This window comes from Lucilia cuprina, chromosome 3 (genome assembly GCF_022045245.1).
Source record: "Lucilia cuprina isolate Lc7/37 chromosome 3, ASM2204524v1, whole genome shotgun sequence".
Classification (NCBI taxonomy): Eukaryota; Metazoa; Arthropoda; class Insecta; order Diptera; family Calliphoridae; genus Lucilia; species Lucilia cuprina.
This window is the reverse complement of record NC_060951.1, coordinates 29,087,907-29,107,365: the sequence shown is the minus strand read 5'-3', so window position 1 is coordinate 29,107,365 and position 19,459 is coordinate 29,087,907. Positions and strand designations below refer to the sequence as shown.

General features: G+C 32.5%; 4 protein-coding genes across 4 annotated transcripts in view; 2 read left to right on the top strand and 2 right to left on the bottom strand.

The window, feature by feature from the left end:
- LOC111684569 (27 kDa hemolymph protein) overlaps positions 1–12,222 on the top strand; it is a 14,990-nt gene extending 2,768 nt beyond the window's left edge. The window contains exons 2-3 of the mRNA XM_023446765.2: positions 5,695–5,700; positions 12,208–12,222. The gene's annotated coding sequence lies outside the window, so the exon portion shown is untranslated. The remainder of the gene's footprint in view (positions 1–5,694; positions 5,701–12,207) is intronic.
- On the bottom strand, positions 576–5,212 carry LOC111684567 (1-phosphatidylinositol 4,5-bisphosphate phosphodiesterase gamma-1). Its single transcript, XM_023446762.2, has 3 exons — positions 3,098–5,212; positions 1,916–2,781; positions 576–1,855 (listed from the first exon to the last, which is right to left on the bottom strand). The coding sequence occupies exons 1-3, from the start codon at positions 4,872–4,874 to the stop codon at positions 749–751; spliced, it is 3,750 nt and encodes a 1,249-aa protein (XP_023302530.2). The 5' UTR covers positions 4,875–5,212; the 3' UTR covers positions 576–748.
- LOC111684571 (neuferricin homolog) lies at positions 5,940–7,077 on the bottom strand. The gene has a single exon (XM_023446767.2). The coding sequence runs from the start codon at positions 6,923–6,925 to the stop codon at positions 6,101–6,103; it is 825 nt and encodes a 274-aa protein (XP_023302535.2). The 5' UTR covers positions 6,926–7,077; the 3' UTR covers positions 5,940–6,100.
- On the top strand, positions 9,084–19,059 carry LOC111684568. Its single transcript, XM_046945375.1, has 10 exons — positions 9,084–9,239; positions 9,296–9,381; positions 9,441–9,517; positions 9,580–10,298; positions 10,357–10,556; positions 10,625–10,928; positions 11,052–11,127; positions 13,666–14,431; positions 17,819–18,269; positions 19,006–19,059. The coding sequence occupies exons 1-10, from the start codon at positions 9,219–9,221 to the stop codon at positions 19,042–19,044; spliced, it is 2,739 nt and encodes a 912-aa protein (XP_046801331.1). The 5' UTR covers positions 9,084–9,218; the 3' UTR covers positions 19,045–19,059.
- The last annotated feature ends 400 nt before the right edge of the window (positions 19,060–19,459 follow it).

Here is a 19,459-nt window from a genome sequence, read left to right as displayed (position 1 = left end):
CTATCTATCTATCTATCTATCTATCTATCTATCTATCTATCTATCTATCTATCTATCTATCTATCTATCTATCTATCTATCTATCTATCTATCTGTCTATCTATTTATGATGCTACTGAAAATTAAAAGAATGTGTAAAATTTGTTTATTTAAAATTTTTATTACACAGAATTCTAAAAATATAAATATATATTTTTTTTGTTAATTTTTACAATCACAATTTGATATATAATAAAATTAATGAAAAATTGCAATAATATTATTTAATAATGCAAACATGATTAAATAAAACATACAAAAATGACAATGTTAAGTTTGTTTAATTAAACATTTAAGTTAATACAAGTTTTTTTTGGAAACATTTTGTGTTATAAAAGATTACGAGAAAAAATTTAGCTAAATAAAAATTAATAAAATTAAAAAAAGTACATTTTAAACTTAGATGTACTTGAGAAAATAAGTCTTTAGGTTAATGTTTTTCGATATAGTGTTTTTTTGCTAGATTTCTAAGGTGGTAACAAACAGACATATATAAGTTATGAAATAGGTTTAAACTATAACCAGGAAAACATAAAAAAACTTCAAAATAGGTTATGTGCGTTTTCAGTAATATTTGCAAAAATTTCAAAATTCTTTGAAATCTCTAACTAGTCTATGATTTCAACAAATGCAAAAAGAGTTTGTTTTCAATTTTAATGGTGTTGTTAGTCTATGTTGAAAGTCTTCTAAACTTGTTATGGTTTTCAGATTAAAAACCTATAACAGCATGAGTTTCTGTAGCTGATGGTTGCTTTATATCTACATACACCAGCAGTGAGGCCAATTCTAATTCTTCACTAAACTTATTACGTAATATAACACTGCGATAACCAGTGCGTATACAATTTAAAGGATAACAGGCCTGAGCTATGAAATGTGTCTCGGCAAACATATCCTCATCTTGTATCTCGAAACGTAAGATAGCAAAATATGGATTACGTACGGAAAATTCACATGATTCATTCCAAACTGGATTAAAACCATTTTCACATACTTTTGTACGATGTTTGACACCCGTATCGAAAGAAGCTCCGGCAATTTCAACCACTACCAAGGGATTATTGCATTTACCGGCCCGGAATAAATGTCTAGCTGCTATAATGCGTATGGTCACCTGTTTCTCTTCCAAGATGCTAATGCTTAAAGGACTGTTGGGGTCGAAACCTTCTGCCAACATAAATTTGGGTTTCAACAAATAACCACATTGGGCATTATCCCTAAATTTGGCTTGATTCAATTGCATGGCTTTATCGCCGGTTTGATAGTTGAGTGCTATCATCTGGGAACCCACATTCCAAAAGGGTACTGGATTAAAATTGGAAGAATCCAAACGTTGACCCTTGGGATAAACACGTGAAATTTGGTGACGATGATAAGCCAGAAATAAGGTGGTATTTTGTTGTAGAAATTGTTTCTCGGCCTTGGTTTCGGGAAAGCTGGACATTTCGTAAAATACCCAAGAGTGTTCACGAAAGGGTACACTACGAAAATAGATAATTAAATCAGACATTTCCTTGGCTACACGGGCAGAACGTTCTTTTTTTCTTCTTTCGGTGGCCAATTGATTGGCTATTAAAGCAGCATCTTGTATGGCCTTAAACCACTCGTAGGCCTGTTCTTGATTATCAAAACCCACTACAAAAGAGTTTTGCATGGTGGGTGTTTGTATTTGTAATTTCAAAAGTATGCCCGGTTCAGTGGACTCAAATAAAGAGGCGACGGCTCCATGTATTTCTATCGAATCGGTGCGTGAAAATTGTTCATTATTGGTTTCATCATTGAAGCTGTTGTAATCATCTGAGCAAGAATCTATAACCTACAGAAAAAAATTATTTAATTAAATATTTAAACAAAATTTCCTAAGCTTTCCTCCTACCTTCACATAATTTGCTGGCAAATGTCTTTGTTTCATACCTCCATAGTCACCCTTCCACCACATGGTATTGTTTCTTTGTACATTTGTTATTATGGCATGTTTAGGGAAAGACAATTCATCCGGTTTGTCTGCCTTGTAGCTATATAAAGCTTTACAAGTTACCGTATCCTCCAAACTAGGATCCATATAACTGGAGGCATCATTAAAGTCTCCCATGCCTCCGTTGCCATGTTGATCAAAAGAAACCTGACAGGCTAACAATTTTTGCTTTAGCAATTCCTGCGACACTGGATACATCAATTTGACCGTGCGGTATAAAGGATTACGCATATAATACTTGACCAAAGATACCAACGATTCAAATTGTGTAGTATCGACCACAAATAAACGACCCTCTTGCATAATGCGACAATGTTTAATTTTACGATTTATGGTGAATGAGATAACAAAAGCATTGGCATTCTGTACGGAGGGACGTACCAGAAATGAGCCCACATCAAGTTTAATTAAAACCTGTTCGGCTTGTTCTTTGGTGGTATGAGGATGAAACCATTCTTGAGATTCATGCTTTTTCGGTTGTGGTACAGGCTCCTTTAGGGTAATGGAAAATTCTGAACTACGCAACATGTTCTTGCGATAGTAAACGATTAGTGAATATAAAGAATCGAAAACAAAATTGTCCACTAGATAATATTTTGTGGCACCATTTTCATGTTTCAATTTGATGCGACAATGATTGGGACGATTGCGTCGCAAAAACGATAAACTGTAATCACCCACAAATGTGGCCGATTCACGTACCAGAAAAGTACCATCGCCCAGATGTTTATAGGCTTCCAAAAGTTGATCGGCTTCATGGCGGCCTCCTGAAAGAGAATATAAATATTTTGTTACATACATATATATTAAATATCAGCTTATCTATCTATCTATCTATCTATCTATCTATCTATCTATCTATCTATCTATCTATCTATCTATCTATCTATCTATCTATCTATCTGTCTATCTATCTATCTATCTATCTATCTATCTATCTATCTATCTATCTATCTATCTATCTATCTATCTATCTATCTATCTATCTATCTATCTATCTATCTATCTATCTATCTATCTATCTATCTATCTATCTATCTATCTCGATAGTAAAGTGATCAGTAAACCCCACCCCGCAATTACCTTCCAATTTTCCATGAAACCAGTTTTCACCAAAATGCAATTCATCATTAATCATACTATCCTTAACTTTAGGCATAATGGTGTTGGTAGATGATACCGATATAGCATTATCCTCATCATCGCCAGTCGTTGAATTGGTATCTTCAGTTTCCGAAGAGTAAATTAACTCCTGTTGGGTTAAAACGAAATGATACTGATTCCAAGTCTTATCGACGGGATCTTTAAAGTATAAAAATCCTTCTTTTAAAACATTACGTATACCATCATTGTCTTCACCACCAGGACCTGAAATGGAACCACGGCTACCGGTGGAAGACAAGAGAGTAGAGGAATTTGAAGAGTTGGAAGACACAATACTGGAATTATCTTCATATTCGGGTAATTTTTTATGTTTTAAGATAATTTTTCTTCTTAGCTGATAGGGTGAAGGTAGTTGGGTTTCCGAACGATCGCAACGCTGTGTTAAAAGCATATCACCAAATACCTCTATTAAAGCCTGGGCCATATTACGTTGCTGTTCTAAGGAGCAGTTTTGTTCGATAGATAAAATCACCGGATACTCAGAGGTGACAAAGGCATGTTCCTTAATGGTTTTTATAACATCTTTGAACTTAATTTTGGAAGTGATGGTATGACCATGAAATATATGCGGTTGATTGTCGGGGCCATTCCAACAGTCCAGTTCTATACATCGACAACCCATACGCAAGGCACGGGCGTAAGCCTCACACGAAGATTCCGATGAAAACTGGTCACCCGTTAGATAAGTATTGTGTGAGGAAGCTATCCAATAATTGGACATGGGCTGTTTCATATCCATGTACAGGCGATCGCATTGTTTATCCCACAAATCATTGTGTTTGGAAAATAGATAATCAAGAAACTCGCTAATGGTGAAATAAGGTTCTTGCACCTCTCGTTCTATATCTTGTAAAAATTCACGCATAAAATTGGAAACAGCATTATTATCTCTTGCAATAGCCTCCCTTTGCTCTTGTAGCAAAAATTTTTCAAATTCCCTTAGAGTAACTATTTCGCCATCTTTGGAATAGGCAAAATCTTTGCCGGGAGGACAATGGAAAAGTTCTTCTAGGAAATTAGCAGGTTGTATAAGTTTCCTATATAAACGGGCAAAATCATCAAAACGTAAATCATTTTTACGCCTTACATCCTCTTCGCTAAAGCAATCCATTAGCTTGGAAGTGGTCATTTTGCAGCTAATACTGCCCATGAATGTCTTAAAATCCTTAACCGTCACTTGGCCTCCCTCCTTGGAAGACTGGTTGCTCGAGTTTTCTATAGCATAATACTCACGTCTAAGCCAACGTTCTACTTGCAGAGGGTAAGAAGCATTTACAGTGTCTTGCACCATATAGCGCAAACCTTTAACCCAATTTTCTGCTTCCTGTTCTGATAAGGCTACTACAGAGAAAGTTTTCAGTTTGAAAGAACTGCCATGGAGGACAACAAAACATTTGCCAGCTTCAAAACGTTTAGCTTCATCGGGACAGTTGCGAAATTCTTTGGAATTTTTTCCCACACGTATTTCTTTGATTTCTCTTAGCTCCAAAGAACCTTCATGTTCTATGCGGGTGTTAGCTGTAACGGGGGACCACAGCAACTGACGAGTTTCTCTTACCAATATTAGACGTCTCTGCTCCGGCCGCCTTTGTTTACTATACAGTTTCGTAACAATGGTACCTCTTTCCAGCATGCAAATAATTTGTTCCATTTCACCCAAAGTGGGCACACTTAAGGAACTAAAACAGTTCATCATTTTGTGCGAATTCTCTCCAAATTAGGACAATAAAGAATTAATACTTTCTATTTAAAATAGTTTTTATTGTTGGTTGTCTGCTTCTTTTGTTGTTTTTTTATCTAGAATCTTTATCAGTATGTTCAAAATATGGTAATCATTTGATTTCCTGTCCAATCTGTTGATCACTGTTGTGTTGTTGTTGTTCTTGCTGTTATTATACAAAGTACAACAGTAATTATCGTTGTTTTGGTTTGTTGGTGTTGTTGTTTCTGCTTGTCTCTATATTTTGTATTGAATTTGTTGTTGTTTTAGCTGCTGTCTTAACGCCTTTTTAATAGAAAACATATTTTTATGTTTTTTAATGATTTTTCTTAGTTTTTTTGTTAAAATTTCTTATTTAATTAAGTTTTTGTATAAATTAAAACATTTTTTGTGTAAAATTTTTAAGGCACTTTTGGTAAAACTTAACAAAATATTCACTTAAACTATTAACAAACACAACAATTTCTTGTAAAATTTCTTGCAGCAGATTTAGCTTCTTCTTATTGGCGTTGGCAATCACTGCGTGATAATAGCATGTCAAAATAGTGTAAAATAGAGAAGTCAAGTCATTGTGATTGCACAATATTTAATTTCAACGTACGATTTCATAAGTTTTATGCAAAAATTTGGTTGTGTTTCATAAGAGAGGAAAGTTTTACTGAATTTACTAAACCGTTATTATTTGAATGACAAATATAAACTTATAACTGCATAGTAGCAGATTCAAATGTAGTTTAATCTTTAGATTATTAATTTTAGAAAATTAAATCTTGAATAAACTTTTTTTGCAATTCTTCTTTATGTCCATTCTATAGTAATATATTCTATAACAAGACCATTGTCTAAGCCATAGCACAAACTATTGCCTTTTTTATGGTCAGACTATAGAATAATTTATAGTACAAACTACACTATAGTCCAGACTTTTAGGCCTTTCTAAAGTACAAACTATAGCTTGTACTATACTTCAGATATTCTAAAGTAAATTTCTTTAAAAGGACAATATGTTGAAACCAATCATTAATTAAAACCAATAATTAATTACAAAACTTGTTAAATATTTATTTTTAAATATGTATGTATATAAAATTTGTATATATTGATTGTATATAAAAATCACTAAGTACATAAGTTACAAAAAAAATTTGTATTGCATTTCAAAATTTACTCTACGCAAAAGTAACGAAGTCATTAAAAAATCTCTAATCTACATGATAATAACATTCATGAGCAAAGGTGTCACAATTATCGTATGGTTTAACCATCACTTCAGTTGTATCCAAATCTTCTTTACGCAAACAAGCACATCTGAAATTATCACTACCAACTTGAAATAGTTTGCGAGGATAACCCACCCAATCACGTTCTTTGCCACCACTATTAAGAGTGCACCAAACATGGGAACCCTTTTCTTTCGACCATTCAATATTACAATCGGGATATTTGAGTCTTAATTCTTCTCCAGCAGCTTTGGCATCTTGAGCCTGCTCTAATAAAGCTAAATATTTATGATAATATTTAGTGGGCTCTCCGTTGTCATCATAAAAACGTCCTATCAGTTTGCCTTTGTACACATAATCGCTATCATAGAATTTTTGCCAATTAGCTAAACTCAGCAGTTCTGAAGGTTTGAGCGTTAAGACATCATCAGCTTCTTCCTCCACAAATGTTTCAAATTCACCTGTTATAAATGAAACCGAAGCATCTCGTCCGGCAAAATAGCTATACGAACAACCAGGTCCATAATGTTTGGAACCTTTTGAGACATCATAAACTCGACCCAATAGAGACAGATAAATTGGAGTCTCATTTTCACCATTAAACTTGGCCAATTCTGCTTTAGTGAAGAGTTTAATATCTTTTAGTTTTTCGGCACTTTCATAATGCACTTCTATTTTATCACTGCCAAATGGCAAAATATATGTTTTTAATATATTCAAAATTTCCGGATAATAGACACCAGCCAAAATGGCCACTATGATGAGTAGAAATTGTAGTTTAAATATATGTTTTATAAATGCTATCATCGTTGTTTTTGTGTGTGTTTCTTTTTAATAAGACACTTTATTAATTAGATGAATTTTATCGATTTTTGTTTTGAATAATAATAAAATATAATAATTAAACAGAAATAGAAAGTAAATAAACAAATAGACAAATGGATATTTTTGGAAACAACAACAATAGTAAAAAGCCACAGCTGTTTTTGCTGTATCACGTCAGCAGCTGGCCAAAAACAGAGTTGTTTTTATATTTTATACACATTGAGAAATTAAGTGGTTAAATTTTGTAAAACTAACAATAAATTAGCTTAAAATGTTTATGTTTTGCAAAGATTTATTTAAATTTAAGTATTTTTTTTTAAATTAATAATAATAATTTGTTTACTTCTTTTATTTAGAGTTTTTTTATTTTAAGAATTATGCACTGTTTGGTTTTTGCCGCCAAAACGATATTTGTTTACGAAGAAGAGCAAAAGTAAAGACAAAAATATGTAATTGATTGCATTCAACAGTTGTGAAATTGTTTTCTTGTAGATATATATTACAATATTTAAATAAAAGTGTTTATTTTGTGTAAAAATGTAGTGCTTTTAATAAATTAATAGTTTAGCAATTAAACTAAAGTGTTTACATTGAAATACTGTAAAGGTTTAAAGATTAAGTTTGATAATATGCCTACAGAATTGTAGGTGAATTTCTAAAATTAAAGGTAAATTTATAGTTTTACATATAATTAAGCAATTTAGAACATTACTGAATTATTTATTTATCAATATATTCATTAAATTAATGTAAAATATATTTATTTTATAAAAAAGTGAACGTTTTGTTGGAAAGTGTTTATGATTACAATTGGCTATTGAATTTGTGTACAATAACAAGACCGGAAATAGTTTTCCAAATTAAATGTTAATTTTTACATTGAAATGAAACTTAACATTTTGACTTATTAAGTACAGCGTCAAACTGCTTCTAGAGAAGAATTATTTGACCACGAAGTATTCCAAGTTAAATAAAAAGATAGTTGTTAAATTTATAACTCTAATGGAAAAATTGCATTTAAAACAAATTTTGTTCAACTTAACCTAAAATTAAAATTTAAGAATACCATCCCCATAATCTGAAAATTAGTTTATAGTAGGGTTCTGTAGTTGAAACGAAAAGTCGACTTTTTGCATTTTATGAAAAGTCGACTTTTCGACTTTTTGCATTTAGTTAAAGTCGATTTTTCGACTTTTTTCATTTAATTAAAAGTCGATTTTTCGACTTTTAATATTTTATCAATAGTCGACTTTTCGACTTTTTCCGACTTTTTTTCGACTTTTTCCAACTTTTTCCGACTTTTTGACTATTTTCGACTTTTGACTTTTTTTGACTTTCTGACTTTTTTTGACTTTTTCCGACCAGAGTTAAAAATTTATAAAGTTGCCATTTAACATTATATTATTATTTATTATTAATAAAAAATTTTATTTATATTTTTTTCTATATGTTGCAATTTTTTCGACTTCTTTCCATTTTTCGACTTTTTCCGACTATTTTCGACTTTTTTCGAATATTTTCGACTTTTCCCGACTATTTTCGACTTTTTCCGAATTTTTCGACTTCTTTCGACTTTTTCCGACCAGAGTTAAAAATTTATAAAGTTGCCAGAAGCGTAAATTTATAATGTTGCCATTTAACATTATATTATTATTATTATTTATTATTATTATTATTATTATTTATTATTATTATTATTAATAAAAAAATTTTATTTATATTTTTTTATTTGTTGCAATTTCTTGAGTTTTTTCGACTTCTTTCCATTTTTGACTATTTCCGACTTTTCGACTTTTTTTCGACTATTTTCGACTTTTTCCGACCATTTTCGACTTTTTTCGAATTTTTCGACTTCTTTCGACTTTTTTCGACTTTTTCCGACTTTTTTCGACTTTTTCGACTTTTTTCGACTATTTTCGACTATTTTCGACTTTTTCCGACTATTTTCTACTTTTTCCAAATTTTTCGACTTCTTTCGACTTTTATTTACAAAGTCGACTTTTCGACTTTTTTCATAGACGATAGTCGAATTATAGACTTTTTTGGAACAAAATAGTCTACTTCGACTTTTCAAATTCAAACAAATATTTCAGTGAATTGAAAAAAAGGGTTTGAAAAATTTCATTTTAGTACCAAAATCTTTTGCTTGTGAGTTTGTTGTCAAAATTAATTAAACAATTTTGATAATTTTCAAATTTGTTAATGTTATATTTCTAAAAAAGATAAAAATATATATATTTTTAAGGAATATTTGTAATTAAATATATTTTATCAAATGGACAAAAACACACCAAAGGTAAGTAGAATAAAACTGCAAACAATAACGCCTATTTACCATTTTCTCTTATAAAGAGCTATGATGAATCTTGTATATCCACTACGGGTACACCTTTATCCCAGCATTATTCAGATACTTTAGATAATCTGAAATATATAAAGTAAGTTTTTTTTTATAAAACTTAAGAAATTTATATTTTAAAAATAATTTTTTTTTTAGTTTAAATTTTGTAGACAATTCAGAATCTTCTAACCCGGCAAAAGAAGCTTTCTTGGAGTATCAAAAATTACAAAATTGTAAGTAAAGGTTCAGAAGAATTTTAATAGAAAATTTAATGAATATTTGAAAATGTTTGCAGCCAGCCAGGAACAAACAAGTTTTGAGAAACCTTTACCTAATAAAATTTTACCCACAACTTTGCCTTTAAATGGTTCGGATAAGAGTAAAAATGAAAAAGAGATTATTCCTTTGCAGGAAAAAACTCTCTTAGAAATGGGCTATAAATCGAATGAAGTAGAAGGCTGGGAAAATATTGTACAACCGCCCAAAGAAGATCTTTATAAATTATTGAAGAATATGATAGAGAAACATATCAAACCTAGTGTTCAGATACGCATTGGTGAGGTTACCTTTAATTGTCACATGATGGTGTTGCAATGTTATTCGGATTTTTTTATGGAATTTAATAATGAAATTTTAATACAATTACCGGAGGAAAAAATAACTCCTGCAGCCTTTATGATGGTCTACGATTGGATGTTATCCTCACAGCCCTTAGTACAAAGAGAGGGCATATTGGAATTGTTTAATGCGGCCAATTTTTTACGTATTAAGGAATTAATTAATCAATGTTGGTTATGCCTGGATGATGATGTACGTTTTAGAGAAGATACTGCCTTTTTGTTGTATTTGGAGGCACGTAAATATGGCTTGGAAAGTTTGGAACAATTAATGTTAATGCGTATTTGTAAATTCTTCTTAACGCTGGTCGCCTCCAAGGAATTTTTGACTTTAAGCTGCAAAGAGGTTATTACACTATTAAGTTCAAATACTATAGGGGTGAATTCTGAAATAGAGGTGAGTTTTTCTTTTTGTGTAAAAAGAAAAAATTTAGGTTAATTTGTTTAATTTTTAGATATTCATGTCCGTGGTAAGATGGTTAAGTCACAATTGGCAGGAGCGTGAAAAATACACCTTGGAGTTAATAAAATGTGTGCGTTTCAGTTTAATGCCTCCTTGGTTTTTGGTGACCCTAAACAAAAATACCGATTGCCTGGAAATAGATCGTATAATTGAACATCCTGAAGTTAAAGAAATGATAAATGATGCCATAACGTAAATTTTGCTAAAAAAACAAAATCTTCAAACTTTTATTAATGTTTTTTTTTCTCCGTTATTCTTAGTTACACTACCACCCAATTTTACTATGGTGAAAATCGTGAGGAGTTCTTACACTTTCTTGAACGTTATCAATTAACAGAACCCATGCAACGTCAATGGGTTTTCGATAAGGAATGTAATTATCATCGTCGTCTTGGGTGCCCAAATATGGAGTATGTTACCTATAAATCATTTTTGGAATATTTAGAAATGATTCGCTCTATTGGCAAAGATTATTGGCGTTCTTTGGAAATGGATAATGGTGTGGAAAAGTCTATGTATTGGTTTTTACGTAATGATTGTCGTAAAACAACGGAATCAAATCTAGTATGTTGAAATAGTTAAAAATTCGTTTTTTTTGTAAATTTTTAAAAATTTTATTTGTGAAAATAAATATTTAGGTTTTTTTTTTTAGAAAATATTACTAACAAATGTTGTTTAATTTTGCAGGCCACTGTATTTACTAAAAAGAGTCGTGACCAGGGTATACAATGTGCAAATAGTTTGAAATATCGTAAAAGCAAAGGTACAAACAAATATATATATTAAATTACTTTCAGTTCAAAATCTGGAATATATACTTTCATAATCTGGAATATACACTATTATATAGTACAGGCTATTCTTTAGTCAAGAATGTATACTCTTCTGTAATCGAGATTATCTTCTGTTTTGTAGTACAGATTAAAGTCTATTTTATAGTTAATACAACATTACAAGCTAAAGTGTCGATTATATTCTATTCCATAGTAAAGACTACAAACTTTTCTATGGTCGAGACTTTAAACTATTCCATAGTATATTCTATATGCAATCCTTTAGTCAAGACCTGATTGTAGTTGACACTATTATATAGTCGACAATTCAATAGCCAAGACTATATAGACTTTGCTTTAGTCGAGACTACAGAATATTCTATAGTAAAGGCTACAAACTTTTCTACAGTCGAGACTTTTGACTACTCCATAGTAGACTCTATATGCTATCCTTTAGTCAAGACTATAGTCTCGACTAAAGCAAAGTCTTTACTATTCTATTCTTACTATTACTATACTATTCTATAGTAAAGACTACAAACTTCGAGACTTTAAACTCCATACATATAGAGTATATGCTATCCTTTAGTCAAGACTTGATTGTAGTTGACACTATTATATAGTCGACAATTCAATAGCCAAGACTATATAGACTTTGATTTAGTCGAGACTACAGACTATTCTATAGTAAAGACTACAAACTTTTCTATAGTCGAGACTTTTGACTATTCCATTGTAGACTCTTTATGCTATCCCTTAGTTAAGACTATAGTTTATTGTAGTTGACACTATTATATAGTCGACAATTCAATAGCCAAGACTATAGACTTTGCTACAGTCAAGACTACAGACTATTCTATAGTAGAGACTACAAACTTTTCTATAGTCGAGACTTTTGACTATTCCATAGTAGACTCTTTATGCTATCCTTTAGTCCAGACTATATATAGTTGATTGTAGTTGACACTATTATATAGTCGACAATTCAATAGCCGAGACTTTAGACTATGGTATAGTCTAGACTACAGGCTATTCTAAAGTTAAGACTATAAACTACTCTATAGCAAAAGTTAAAGACAACTTTATAGTAGAGAGTATAGACCTCTCTATAATAGAGACTATGGATTATTCTATAATATAATATATGCTAGTATAGACCATTCTGTAGTCAATTATAATACAGCTCCTTAGTCGAATCCATACACTATTCTGTTATCAGCATTACAGTCAACTCCATTGACTATTCTATATTGGAGTCTATATGTAGACTATATTAAAGTCAAGACTAAAGTTTATTCTATAGTGAAGTCTACAGCTATAGTAGACACTAGGGTTCTATAAATCGACTTTCGAATAATCGAACAATCGACTTTTTGTCGAAAAGTCAAAGTAGACTATTTTGTTTCAAAAAAGTTGATAACTCAACTATCGTCAGTGAAAAAAGTCGAAAAGTCGTCGTTATTAATAAAAGTCGAAAAAATCTGAAAAGTCTGAAAGTCGATAAGTCAAAAAATGTCGAAAAAAGTCGAAAATTGTAGAAACAAGTCAAAAATAGTCGAAAATTTTAAAATAGCCGGAAAAACTCAAAAATTGTAGAAACAAGTCAAAAATAGTCGAAAAAAGTCAAAAAATAGTCGAAAAAAATCGAAAAGTCGGAAAAAGTCGACTATTTATAAAATACTTATAGTCGAAAAGTCTAAAAGTCGACTTTTAATTAAATGAAAAAAAGTAAAAAAATCGACTTTTCATAAAATGCAAAAAGTCGACTTTTCGTTTCCATAAATCGAAAAAGGTCGATAAGTCGTAAAAAGTCGTAAAAAGTCGAAAAGTCAAAAAAAGTCGAAATGTCGAAAAAAGTCGGAAAAACTCGAAAATTGTAGAAACAAGTCAAAAATAGTCGAAAAATTTAAAAAAGTGGAAAAAAGTCAAAAAGTCTAAAATAGTCGGAAAACTCGAAAAAAGTCAAAAAATAGTAGGAAAAAAGTCGAAAATAGTCAAAAAGTCGAAAAATGTCGGAAAAAGTCGAAAAGTCGAAAATAATCAAAAACTCGGAAAAAGTCGACTATTTATAAAATACTTATAGTCGAAAAGTCTAAAAGTCGACTTTTAATTAAATGAAAAAAGTCAAAAAATCGACTTTTCATAAAATGCAAAAAGTCGACTTTTCGTTTCAACTATAGAACCCTAGTAGACACTATTGAATAGTCTACAATCATGACTATAGATTGTTCTATACTCAAGTCTATAGTCGTGAATATAGACTATTTAATAGTCCAGACTATGGACTTTCTTTAAAAAGGACTTCAGGCTATGGTATATCCTTTAGTCGATACTGTATGTTATGTTCTAGTTTTAGTTCATATATAATCAATTATTTTAGCCGATAAACTATTTAAATAAATAAATAGTAATCAATAGTTACAATAATCTTCTTTTATTTAACAATTTCTGACCCAATAGACAACAAAATACTCTGTATTAATAAAAAATGTATTTACACTTTACATTTTATTCTTTTATTTTTCTAGATTTCAATAAAACAAAATCAATTCATAACAATGTTGGTGGTAAAAAATCTGTACATATTACGCCTCGGGGACATCGAAGGTATATGCCAACGGTAATAACAACAAGTAGCACAACAATAAATAATGATACTACTACAACGGAAGCGGAAACAACGGTAGATTTTAAATATCCTCCAGAATCAGATGATGTTGAACAGAATTTTCATGTAAATGTAGAAAAACAAACGGAAACTATATTATATGATGACAATAATCAACAACAGCAGCAACAACAACTAAAAACGGAAGTAAATGAACAACAGCAACAACAACAACAACAGCACATCATCGATAGTTATCCCTTAAAGCATAAAATCTCCAATAACATAGATAATGATGAAAAAATACATCACCAGCAACAGCAACATCAATTGCTGTCAAAACCATATCACATAAACATAAAAAAACAACAAGAAAAAACACTCCAGTTGCAACACAATAAAACAAACAACACTGACGACAACAAATGTTGTACAGTGATTTATAAACGTGATGACGATGACAACGGTAGTTTAATGGCTGATGTTAGCGGTGATTGTTACACAGCACAGCAACAGCAGGAGGAACATCAACATCAGGAACAACAAAAACAATGTATTTCTGGTGATAATCATGATGTCGAAAACATGAAAGATATTATTATTGTTACTGGCTGCAATGTTAATAAGGATTTACTGGATTATGAAGAAAAACAAACAACTTTGACTTTCATTGATGATTTGACAAGGTAAGCTGAAGTAAAAAGGGAGGGGGAGTGTTAGTTAATTGTTTTTCTATTTCTAAAGATGTTCTTGTTAATAATATGTGAGTTTATATATTAAAGCTAAAGTAGGTCATGTCAATTATTTATTAGAATACTTTTTGTTTCAATATGTGAAAGTGAATTACTTAAATTCAATAACTGTAAACTGAGTAATTTAATTTTAATATTAAGTTAAAATTGAAGAGCTTTTTGTCTAGACTAATTTATATTCAAGAATATGTATGTACTAATCTATAGTCAAGACAATGGACCAACCTTTAGTCAATAATAGTCTATAGTTTACACTATACCCCAGTCCATAGTAGAGACTATAGACTAAACTACAGTTAGGACTATAGACTAATCTACAGTCAAGACTATAGACCAATCTATAGCCAAGACTATAGACGAATCTATAGGCGAGACTATAGACCAATCTATAGCCAAGACTATGCATCAACCTAGAGTCTATTGACTTATCTTTAGTCAAGGCTATTGACTAATCTTTAATTTAGACTATAGACAAATCCAGCTCTATAAAATAATTTTTAGTCAAGACTATAGACTATTCTATAGTCAAGAATATTTACTAATCTATAGTTAAGACTATGGACTTATCTATGGTTATCCACTCTAAGAAACACTACAACCTGATTTTTAGTAAAAAGTATAGTGAAAAATATAGTTAAGACTGTAGACTAATCCATGGTCAATACTATGTCTAATCTATGGTTAAGACTATGGACTTATCTATAGTTTAAACTATAGACAACTCTATATTATAAACTAATCATTTGTCAGGAATAGAGACTAGTCTATAGTAAATGACTATAGATTGACTGTAGACTAAAATGTATTTAAGAATTAATATATAGTCAAGGGCTATAGATTAATCAATAGTCAAGACTGTCAATGTGCAGCCTGATAATTCCCAATGATTGGAAGTCATCCCGATACTGAAACCAGGGAAGAACGCGACAGAGGGTCAATCCTACTGGCCGATTTTCCTCCTGTCACCAGTCGCGAAGGCTCTTTAGGCGCTCCTTCTCCCCCAGCTGTCCTATCATCTAACAGCAGCTCGCCATCAGCATGGATTCCGTAAGATGCACAGCACCACCTCTGCGTTAACGGCCGTGGTTATGATATCACAAGGTATAAACCAACAGAGACCTTGCAAAAGGACACTCCTAGTGTCGCAAGACTAAGGCTTTCGATACAGTCAGCCATACCACACTCTTCCAGGACATCCTGCTGTCCACCATGCCCAACAACTTGAATGGATTGTAAATTGAGTGGCCGCCAGTCGTTCGAGACAAATGTTCCAAAACCCGTAAAGTTAAAGAGTTTGTACAACAGGGAGGCTTCCTATCTCTATCCCCACACCTCCGCAAGGTGAGGAAGTTAAGTCTTATGCGGACGACTGTACTATTATGGCGACGGGCTAAAACGTTGACGAGCTATGCGATCGAGTGAATCGTTATTTCGGAGAAATACACAACTTCTTCACTAGACGTAATCTGAAACTATCACCAGCGAAATCATTAGCTAAACTTTTCACCACCTGGACGAAGGAGGTAAACTTGAAGCAAATTGTCGTAATCGATGAAAACCAAATACTGACTGTGAACCACCCAAAAGATTTTGGGGATAGCCTGTTTACCTTCTTAGCTCATACCACTGCAATTACGCATAGATTTCGAAGTTGAAACAAGGTCATGAAAGAGCTAGCCGGCAGCACTGGGCTCCCTAGCTGAGTGATACCCAGTGTAGAAATATTCAAAGCTGCGAAAATGCTGACTTAAGGACTGTAATGGGCAGCATGCAAATAACCTCAGAGCACCACCTAAACGAGGAAACGAAGGTCCTCCCAGCCAAGGAACATAATTTCATGCTGACCAAACATTTCCTCCTAGGATGTCACCGGAGGAATCATTCCAATTTTAACATCACACTGTTGAATGCTCCCCCGAGGCATGTCAGGAAGGACCTTCGTGTATATGAGAAGAGCATACGAAAGTATGTACAGGATCCCTTAGAAAGGAATTTGTATAGAGCAGCTTTAAACGATATTCATAGAATATCGATATTCATAGAATACCGTTGTTTTAGGTTACCGCACGAATGTCGTGCTCGTGCATACTGTTCCCGCATAGACCGTGCCATCCCCATTATATGCCCAGCATGTGGACAGGGGCCTCAAGATACCCACCACATATTCAACTGTCCAGTCCACCCTACTTCATTTCGCCCAATCGATTTATGAACTAACCCCGCTGTTACAACAACAACTTATGTATAATTAGGACTACAGACTTATCTATAGTCAAGGACTATATGAAGGCTAATCTGTAGTCAAGAACTTTAGACTAATCAATAGTCAAGACAGTCGACCAATATATATTCAGAGTCTCAGACTGCTTCTGACGTTTAGTCTTCGGCTGTGGGATTGCCTGGAGAGCATGTTCTTCCTCCGATCGCTGCCGTTTAGGCCCTGAATTTTTAGCTTGGTCCGCTGCATCTGAGGTTGTAGGAGGGTCAGAACACTCCGGCTGAGCCAGTAGGGCTTTAGCCCAATCTAGGGACAATTTTTCGTCCGTGGTTAGCGTATCGACCGACTTAATTCCAAGTCGCTCGACTAGACGCAAGGCGGCGCGCCTCTGAACAAAAGCCTTCCTAGATGGATCTTTGCAACTAGGGGGGTTTTCGTTGGCCGTGAGGGCGGTTGAAGGAGCATTAGTTGGACCCGACTTCGAGTTCGACGATCCAACTTGTTCAGAAGTCGCGGGGGTCACTGCTTGGTCAGCAGTGCCCGAGACAGGGGTGTTTGCTGGTATACCAGCTAAGGCTTGTGCAGCTGATGAGGTGCCTTCCACTACGGGTTGCATAGCAGGCTATTTGCAGTCCACCAGTTTAGGTTCCCCCAACTGGTTTTCCACGGGTTGTTTGTTATTTTTTGTTTGTTTTTTATTAGTGTTGTTCATATGGTTCCCACGAGTAGGCGCGTAATGGGTTGGACCACCCACGCAGGGACGGCGTACGTGGGCTAGGCTAAGTATTACAACCGATACGTGCCCTGGCATCGGAGGGGAGGGAGGGAGGTGAGACTATAATCTATACTAAATACTATAGACCATTCTATAGTCAAGACTTTTGTTGGTAAAATGACATGTTCTTCTTTAACCTCTTCAAAAGTTCTTATGCCTTTGTACGTGTGTTAATGCCCTAAAGTGTTAACTAACCAGAGACGTATATGTAATAAGACTTTTTCCAAAAAATATTCATTATATTTTTCTTATTTCCCACGTAAAAGCTACTGATACTGTAAACAATTGTTGTTATTATTAAATTTTTTCATTTCATTTTCGTTGACAGAATTTCAAATCATAAAATACTAGTGTTTGGTGGCATCGATCCTTATTGTTTGCATTGTCAACATGTGCAACAGCATCATCATCAACATCAGAAGCAGCAGCATCACCTACACCAACAACAATCATACAGATTACAAAAACAACTAGAACGACTACAACGGAAACGTGTACTTTCAATTGATAACATCATCATGAATACTCGTAGTCATACTCACTACTCTGCACATCCGTTGCAAACTGATACACAATCGTACAACATCAGTGCTGTTGCCAATAAAAATTTGGAAAATTTTGGCGACCATGTGTTGTTTTACGATATTGATGCTATGGAATGGCGACATTTATCCCATATACCATTCGGTTCACGTCATCATCATGCAGTTGTTGTTTGCAATGGTCTAATTTATGTTATTGGTGGCACGAGGACAGCATGGGGTTGTACGAAAAAATCGGTTTGTATCTTTAGTTGTTTTGTCGTTTTTATTTCTTTATCTAAGAAAAAGTTTTTTAAAAATTTGTTAAACGTACAGTGGGTATTAGTTTGGTACTTAGTAGAATGTTTGCAAAATTGAAGTTTAAAGGAATGATTTGGCGAAGCGATAAAATTATTGTGTTAAATATTTAAAGGTTCAAGAAAATAATACAATTTGGCATTTCACTTAATTTTTTAGGTTTCAGTGATTTTTTAATATTTATTACTTTAATTTCGATATTTTATTAAAATTTTGTATACATTAGTGGAATTTTTCTAAGATTTCGCATTCTAAGCATCAATTTTTTGTTTTATTTAAAAAAAAATCGCGTTTTTCTACAGTTTTAATTTAATTTTTCATCATTAAACTCATTTTATTAAAATTTATAAATACGCATTAAATAAAAAATATAAAATGTCAAAATCAGCTCACATGATCATGCGGCGCTTGTGACGTTTATAAAAGTAGAAAGTATATTTACTTTAAACATTCTACGCGTCAAGGCATTCTACGCTTTTATACTTGTAACTTTCAGCATATAAATACATTCCTTCTACTTTTTTGACATACGCATAGAATGCAAGTATGCGTAGAATGCGTGGGGTCCAGCTTTAATATCGATAACATAAGAAACAATTCAAATGCAAATACCGCTATAATACCGTTGTTCTATTAAAAAATCCAATAAGGAAATACATTTTAAAATCCTTTTCAGCAAACTACCGTTACTGCAAAATACCGTTACCTAAAGTAGATAAAGTACCGATAATGCAGAAATATACATACCGATTACAAGTACTTTAAATGTAATTGCAATTGAAAATATAATCGTTACTGACGCAAATATACCGGCATACAAGTAAGCCAAAAAGATACCGTTAAAATTGCGTTATTTACTTAGTTAGTTAGTTGGTTAGTTAGTTAGTCGGTTAGTTAGTTAGTAAGTTAGTTAGTTGGTTACTTGGTTAGTTAGTTGGTAAGTTATTTGGTTAGATAGTTGGTTGGTTAGTTAGATAGTTAGTTAGTTTGTTAGTTAGTTAGTTAGTTAGCTAGTTAGTTACTTAGTTAGTTAGTTAGTTAGTTAGTTAGTTAGTTAGTTAGTTAGTTAGTTAGTTAGATAGATAGATAGATAGATAGATAGATAGATAGATAGATAGATAGATAGATAG